This window comes from Petaurus breviceps, unplaced genomic scaffold, assembly GCF_028583685.1.
Source record: "Petaurus breviceps papuanus isolate PSGF00001 unplaced genomic scaffold, PetGlider_PUasm1.0 181, whole genome shotgun sequence".
Lineage (NCBI taxonomy): Eukaryota > Metazoa > Chordata > Mammalia > Diprotodontia > Petauridae > Petaurus > Petaurus breviceps.
This window is the reverse complement of record NW_027185784.1, coordinates 12,579,609-12,588,095: the sequence shown is the minus strand read 5'-3', so window position 1 is coordinate 12,588,095 and position 8,487 is coordinate 12,579,609. Positions and strand designations below refer to the sequence as shown.

Genomic DNA, 8,487 nt, shown 5'->3' with positions numbered 1-8,487 from the left:
TTGGTATGGGACTATTTATAGTCAGCAGCTAAGGCTCTAAGGAATCACTATACTTACTTCTGTGGTGTGAGGTTTGAAAAGACATATTTTTGTTTGTGAAAATTTTCTATAAAGTGTTGGATGACCAAAAAAAAAAAAAGGACAAATGAAAGGAGAAAAAACCCAATGGCACTGATTCCCTGGAGCTGTCTGATTAAAATGAATAATTTCCAGTTTTACTAATAAACTTGGTAACTTCAGGAATAAAGTAAAAAAGAAATTGGGGAACCAGTCTGTGTTTACCCTATTCACATCCTGTCATGGTTCTGTAGACTTCAGTTACACAAATTCATTCACAAAATATTTATTAAACCCCTACCTCTGTGCAAGGCATTATGCTAGAAGCTGGTATACTGCAAGCAGACTGCTCATCTATTCTTGTCCCTAGGCATGACAATTACAAATACCCCAGTTGGATAAGAATCTAGCATTAAAGAGCCCTTGAGAAAGAAGATTCCCCACCTTCCCTTGGTAACTCTTTCTGATGGCTCTCAAATTTTTTAGATCTACAGACCTACTAGAATAGGTAAGAGTCTGCCATGCAAATCCTCATCAGAATGAAGGAGAATGGTGCTGAATCATAGAAGCAGAGACTTAGCAAGAATCTGAGTCCATTTCAGTCAGCCTGTAACTTGAACAAGAATTCCCTCCACAACATGCCCACCAAGTGGTCAGGCTTGGCTTGAAGGTCTCCAGTGAGGGAGAGGAGATAGCCTATTTCCATTTTTGAAAAAAACTGATTGTTGGGAAATTTTCTCTTATGCAAAGCTAAAAGCTCCTCTGCTTCTAGCCCTGCCCTCTGGGGCACCTGAATCCCCTTCCTACACGATAAAAATCCTTCAAATACTTGGAGAGGACAACTGTCCTGTTGAGTGCTGTTTGGAGGGGGCGTATTTTGAGAGAAAGTAACCTATTGCAACATTTAACAACCCCTCACTGTCAGGATAACCTGGCTTTCATGTCTCTTCCCATGATTATCTCTTGCAAGATTCAACACCAAATAATGCTATGGGTCCTGATTCAAAGGCGATTATTTCTCAGGAAGTTAAGTACTTAATATAATTCTAGATAACCTTAAGGGCAGTAATAAGTCTTACCTTAAAACATCAAATATATTTCACAGATATAAAAGTCACTCCTAAAAGGTAGTTTATTTTTCTCAAAGGCCAAGATCTGTCCCATGACTCCCCACCCACCAGAGATGAATTCACATCCCCACTTCCTGTAGCCACATCTGTAACTATTTATTGAATGAGGCAGTAATAAACAGAATGGGAAAACAACACAGATTCCATGCTCTGCTACTGGATTTTTGCATTTTTTTTTTCCATCTTCTTGGCAATCTCAAACTACCAGGAGGTTATTTCACCACAAAGGAAACAAGGACTTTAAAGCCACTGGACACCTTCACAATGACAATAAAAAATAATAATAATTATAATAATAATAATTAAAAAAATAACAAACTGTAGACTTAGGACTGTTTATATGTAAATGTTCCCCCTCCCCCCAATACATACAGAAAAAAACATACAAAGAACATTGGATAGCTTCATATAAAACAAGCAAATCCGAGAATCTGAAACTTTCTCAAAGGTTGAGCAAGACATGAAGAATCTCTTAATGTCGTATTAAAAAAACATTAAATACATACGCTGCTGCACACACTGGGGGGTGGGGGGAGTCTGGGAGGAAGGAGGAAGAGGGTTTCTTGTGTTCAAGGAGCAGAGGTTTGGCTCGCTGGGAATTCAAGTGATAATCTGCCACTGGAAATCCAATGCTTGCAGCAGGGAAATTGTGTTTAATAGAGTAAAAAGAATATACAGATCAAACAACCACTGTTAGGGGCAGGGAAGCTGTATAGGGCCTGCTGGGACAGGCACAGGACCTCTGTTGTCCAGGATCCTGGGGTACAAATGTAAACCCTCCACTCCTATCTCCAAAGTCACTTAAGCAGAGAGAAAATGAATGGGAATCAAAGTCCTGGAGGGTGGGGAACACACACTCTATTCTTGGTTGGTTTGTTTTCTTTTCCTCTGGCCCAATATCATCAGTAACAGGCATACCTTATATGAATCAGACGTACCTTTCAGTTCTGGGGTTTAATATTGTGAAGCCACAAAGTTGCAGGAAAGAAAACATTTAAGGTAGTTGGTGTCTCCTGTTCTTTGAAGAATTTTTTCCTCCCTCCCACCCAGTTCCTTGCAGATTTCTTCCCTTTCTCTTTCTCTCTGTCTATCTGTCACACACACACTTACACACACACTTACACACGCACACACACTTTTACACACACACGCGCACACACTTACACACACACGCACACTTACACACACACACACTTCCTCAAATCTTACCTGTCTTTGCTGTTCTTCAGTTTGTACGGATAAGACCAAACTCGGGGTTGACCAAAGCAAAACTGAAATTGCCATGAGATTAAAAAAAGGGGTTTCCAAGGAAGGTGGAGAAGGGGGCTCCCAGCAAAAGTGGGGCAGTCCTAAGCCTGGGGCCGCCCCCAGGAGCGCCAGCCTCTGCTCTGCCTTCACCACAGTTCCCACCTGCATGTGGACACTGCCAAAGCCACCCCACTCTGCAGTCCCTTTCCCTGGGGTGAGTCCAGTAGAAAGATCTCCCTGCCACTTTTAGGGCAGCTTTCTCAGAGGGCACGGCTACCTCTGCCTGAGTCTGTCAGTAGCTCAATGCATGGCCCTAGTAGAAATGTATACAGAGCAACTGTGTCTAGCTGTGTAACCTACCACCCACTAAACTGGGCGAATTACTTTTTCCACAGCTCACCTTGATTTTATACAGCTAATTTAATGTGGGTTTCTCATATATATATATATATATATACATATATACACACATATATATTCCATATATATGTAAATGTGTATATACCTATGTACACATATACATATATTTTTTCCATACACACACGTTTCCGCAGAAAGGAGTCCTGCCACAGTTTGGCCTTTTCTGGACAGTGAAATCAACAATGTTGCAATTAACTCCACTGCATCAGAAAATCAAGAGTGGTGCTTTAAAAAAAAATGCCATTTCATGTGTCCTCTGCTCCCCCCCTTTTTTTCCTTTAAAAAAAAGGATAACAAAACTTGCTTCCAAAGTCGGGAGACTTGATGGCGCCTGATTGCACTTCTGCAAACGTGTAAAAAACTTTGTCGTAGAATAGAAAATGACCCCACGATCCAGGTCAGTGTCACTGTTCCAATGTCACCACCTCCACAGCCTGGCCATCCATGGTGACAGCACTGTCCGCTATCCTTGTAGTCACGGGGGCCATGGCCACCTGAACTGGACCATTCCCTTGGGCCAGGCTAGTTACCACAGTCTGATACATGCTCACTGGAATCTGCACCAAGCCTGCAAAGACAAAGGGTAAAGACACTGAACACAGCTCTGCATTTTTCATTTAATGTGACAGCTGGCATCATACGGTGGCAAAGGACTTCCTCCTGTTTTACAGGATGGAAAAGGGGAGTTTGGGGAAGCTGGGCCGTACTTGGCCAAAGGTGCTATTTGCCAATATTTTTTGAGGCCATGAGATATCCATGAACTTTACCAGGCCACGCTGGGGTGCAGGGAAGGGCCCCTGCCATGCACCAATCCACAGAGCAGCAGCACTGAGAAGCTGAGCAGTCTGGTAGGGGGGGGAAATAGGCCCCATTTAAGACATGTACTCACCCTATTCTCCTTCCTTTCTCCACCACAGCTGCCACCTTGTCACCTACTTTCCTTGTCAAAAAACGGCAAATATGAATGAGGAAACCCTGGACATGAGGAGTCACCCAGATCATCTCTGGGATGCAAAGTATGCCCAAGGTACTGGCCAGGAGACACCCCCCTTGTGTTCTAGGGTAGGCCAACAGCAAGGTCGCTGCCAGATGGTCTCTCCTCTCGACTTGGTTTTCTAGATGCCTTCTAACTTAAGGGACATATCACTCATTTCACAAATAAATGTAAGTTGTTCAGCTAAAACCCACAGTCTGTGATAAGGGAGACGACCAAACTGTAACTGCTCTGTTCACTGTAACTAATCGATGACCTGTATGAACTACCCTGGTGGCCAAGCCTAACACTGTTTAGTTTTTACCATCAAGGGAATAGATTTAAACCAGAATGAAAAGGTTATCAGTCTGAAGTAGAAAATGTGTTCAGAGCCAACATCTATTGGTTGACATTGCTTTTTGGTCAAATTTCCTTTCTGAAATGTAGCCAGTTGCCCCCATTGGTGTGAAGGTCAAAAAGAAAGGCTGTTGACTTTGAAGAAATCATGAGCTCCCTGTCCCCGGCCAGGCTGATGCTGAACCAGAGTCAGCATTCATCCAAACAATCACCCTTTAGGTCCCACCCAAGGCTATCCCAGCCTCTGCTATCCTCCTATCTGAGGCACAAACAAGACCTGAAGGGTTGGTAACTGGGATTACTTATCTTGAAAGCATTAGGGAGGGAGGAATTCTACTGCTGTGAAAATCCCACACTCTGCCAGTACTGTCAGCAGGCAATGAGTGTGCCACCAATTTAAATACCCTACCGTCTCAATACAGGGATTTTAGATACAGACACAGACGCACACATCCATCTTGGCATGGGATTAGATAAATCGCCTCAGTAGCTCTGACGTACCTTTATGACAATGGCCAGAGCAAAAGACAGGGGAAGAGGGGCTAGCAAACCCACTATGGTTTAAGGTGGGGCTGATTGCCCTTGGAAGAGAGAGAATTAAAATGCTGAGGTACAATAATCAGGACTGGGATTGTCCCTATGCCACATCTGCTTAGGCCTCGGACCTGATTAACCCTAATATAGATAAGCTCAGCTTGAATTTTGGTTTATTTCAATTGCATTAACAAGCACCCTTTCACACAATTTGTGGGCTTTTCTTTTTCCCATGTTATCTTAAAGAAAATGAAGGAAAGCAAGGCTCGTTAGGACCTTCTGTCCATCCTAAAGGCTGGTAATAGATAGCTTATGTTTACAAATTTGTGGAGATTGTAATATGTTGGAACTGGAAGGAATTCTGGAAGAATCCAATCCAACTCCCTTATTATAGAGAAGAAAAATGAAGGCTTAGGGAACCTGTGGCCTCAAGGTCATATGTGTTCCTCATATGTCATATGTGTTCCTCATATGTTAACCAGTGCAGCCCTTTGACTGAATCCAAACTTCACAGAACAAATCTCCTTAATAAAAGGATCTGTTTTGTAGAACTTGGATTCAGTCAAAAGGCCACATGTGGCTGCAGGTTCCCCACCCCAGTTCTAGACTTTTCACTATTAGAAATCTGGACTCAAAATGATTGGGAAAAGTTTATTTCACAGAGTATACAAACAGGAGATGATCACAGAATTTTAGTCTGCTTTTCCTTGGGGACAATTTAACTTTCCTTTGGCATATACAGGTGGCTAAAATGGAACCCAGAGGTCAAAGCTGACTCAGAAATGACAAATCCAAGGCTGCAGGGCTTCCTCAGCCAAATAGCCTGACCACAACGTGTGTGGGAATTCCCTGGCTCATGGGGTGAGGCAACTTTCTAAGCTTTGCTTCGTTTGCTGTTGATTAGGCATGAGTCATCGTCAAAAGGCCACCAAAGGCTTAGAGTATTTCTCTGTCTTCAGCCTCGGTCACTGCTTTCTGGGCATATTTACGAAGGTATCATAAAGTTCTCTTTACAGATATATTTCTCGAAGAGGCTAGAAATCTCCCACAATGAAAGGTGATACACATGGACAAATCCTCAGGAAAAACATTAACCTCAGTGCTCTGTCCCTTCCCAATTTATTTCCTGCAATGTTCATTTGGCACTAAAGTTTATGTAATCAGGTGCTATTCTAAATTACTATGCATATGGTTCTGCTTCTCCAACTAGACTGCAGCCATCTGAGGACTGGAACTGGATCACATGCTCAGGGAGGGCCTAGCATTGTGCTGCACACACAGTACACATAGACATGTTGGCCACCACTGCTGCCGTCCTTTGGAATTCTTTCTGGTGCTCAGGTCACTGTGCTGATGCTTTCCTTTGGGAGGTGAAGAAAAATGCCAAGATCTCTGAGTTGGCCCAGGGCAGTAAATGGTGTGAGGGAATCTGGATTGTACATATTCAATACCTAGATGACAGGCATTTGATTTAACACAGAAAAGGAGAGGCAGACCAGACAGATATTTTTCTATGTCACTCTTTCCTGTCTTCAACTTCACAGTTCACCACAGGCTGTGGATCAGACAGATTGGCAGTACAAGATTCATAACTTGCTCTGAAATATTTCATATGCAAGGATAATGGATGGACTGGCTATGAAGTCTGCCAACATCCATGCAATATGGAGAGAACAAGAAAAAGGCCCTTTGTACATCAGATAGGCACCACTGGATTTATGGGTGCACAAGGACAAAAGTCACACAGGATGGACTGATGTGGATGGGGTGTGAGCTGCAAATTGGGAGTGAAGGGCCAGATGGATGGAACCAAAACCTACTGGTATGTTAGAGAGCAATAAAAGAAGTGGCTTGGCAGGGTACTGGTAGCCACCTTTCCTATTTCAACCTTAAAAATGATTAAAATAGGAAGTAAAACTAACTCCCTCCGAATTAGATCTTGATCTTTGCCTGTGCTGCAGTTCCAGTTTGTGATTCATGTTAAAAGGGCAATTATTAGCATGAATGTATCACACGTAAGACCGAAGAGACAAAGACCATTCATTTCTTGAGTTTCTGCACAAATTTTGTATAAACTTATCCGTTATAGGCCATCTGCTGGAATATAAGCTTTCTGAAGGCAGGGACCGCCTCGTTTTTGTTGTACCTCAGTGCCCAGCACGTAGCAGGTGCCTATTAAATTGTTGACTGACTGACCGACTGTCCAACTGACTTCTTTGGGGGAAGTAAGAAGATGCACCTAAAGAGAACTGCAGGTTCCACTATTAGGGCACAGACTACAGATCTGCTTGTGACGGAAGTGGATGGAGGGCTGGATTTAGAGTCAGAAAGACCTGGGTTCCAAACCCGTCTCTGATGCCCGACTGGTCGTATGACAGTCATATTTCACACATCTCGGCCTTGGTTTCTTCATGTATAAAACAGCATCTGTAATACTTCTGCCTCACGGTGTCCTTGGGAGATCAGATGAGGTGATGCACGTAAAAGAGTCCTTCAGATTTTAAATTACCAGATAAAGATTAGTTGTGGGAAAGGATGGGCTTTTGAGCTGGTCAGTCCCACAAACTGGAAAACCTTACAGATTTGTTAACCTCTTTCAACCTTAAGGCTTTTCCAGTTAGTCATGGAACAGCTTTTATTTGGAATAGTAGAAAAAGTCGAAGATTCATGTTCAGTGAAATCCAGAAAGGTAGGCAGCTAAATGATCAGACTGAGTGCTAGGAGATGGAAGGGAAGTCATTTGGAAACAAAAAGAGAATCGACAACATGATCCCTACTGCTGTTTAAAGTAGTGACAGCTAAGTAAGAATAAAACAGCTGGAGTTTAAAAATGCAGTGCCAGAGGAGAGTGATTGAAACAACTGGAAAAGGTAGGAATTTAGGAGCAAGAAGGAAGTTGCAGCACAGTCTCTGCTTAAAGTATTTCCTTACTACCCCCTGTGATCAAAAACTCATAAAAGTAGGGGGACTCCCCCCAGGTATTTCTGGATTTGAGTGACTGCAAGGAGGTTTTAAAAGGCTGAAATATGAAGTTATTCCACAGACAGGTTAAACACCACTACTACAGAAAGAATGGGGATGAATTGAATTCACATAAATAGAATGAGGAAAGAAAAACTACGTAGAAGAAGTCAGTTCAGTAAGCAGATCTAATAAGAAGGTGGAAATTCACAGAAGAAAATTAGAAACAAAATAAGACAAGTGAGAAGAGAAGAGTAATGAAACTCAAAAACTGCTAGTGGGCAAGAAAGAATGAAAAAGTAGAAAGATAGCAATCCTCATATAGGGTGAAAAATGGGGAAGGTTTCTTGTCCATCTCAGCCGTTCTGTTCCTTTTAATTCTGCTCCCCCCATTTCATTACATTTTTTTTTTAGCATAGAGACTTTCTAATTCTTTTTTTAAAGTTTTCAATCTCACCCCTTTCCCAACCATTGAGAAGACAAGAAAATAAAACCCATTACAAATAGGTATAGTCACACAAAACAAATTTCTGCATTAGCCATGTTCCAAAAAAAAGAAAGAGGAAAAAAATATGCTTTGATTTGCCCACTGAGTCCGCTAGCTGTTTGGAGGTGGACAGCATATTTCAACTGAAGTGCTTTGGAATTGTGCAAGGTCACCACGCTGATTGGTTACTAAGTCTTTCGAAGTTGATTATCTTTACAATACTAGTGTTACTGTGTAAATTGCTCACTTGCATACTTCATTTTGCATCAGTTCATGTATGTCTTCTCATATTTTTTCTGAAACGATTATTATTTCTTACA

The 8,487-nt window shown here is 42.2% G+C and overlaps 1 protein-coding gene across 1 annotated transcript in view; it reads right to left on the bottom strand.

Moving 5' to 3' along the window:
- Window positions 1–1,165: 1,165 nt before the first annotated feature.
- NRF1 (nuclear respiratory factor 1) overlaps window positions 1,166–8,487 on the bottom strand; it is a 143,571-nt gene continuing 136,249 nt past the window's right edge. The window contains exon 11 of the mRNA XM_069087205.1: window positions 1,166–3,423. Within this exon, the coding sequence (XP_068943306.1) occupies window positions 3,260–3,423 (164 nt within the window). The 3' untranslated portion in view covers window positions 1,166–3,259. The remainder of the gene's footprint in view (window positions 3,424–8,487) is intronic.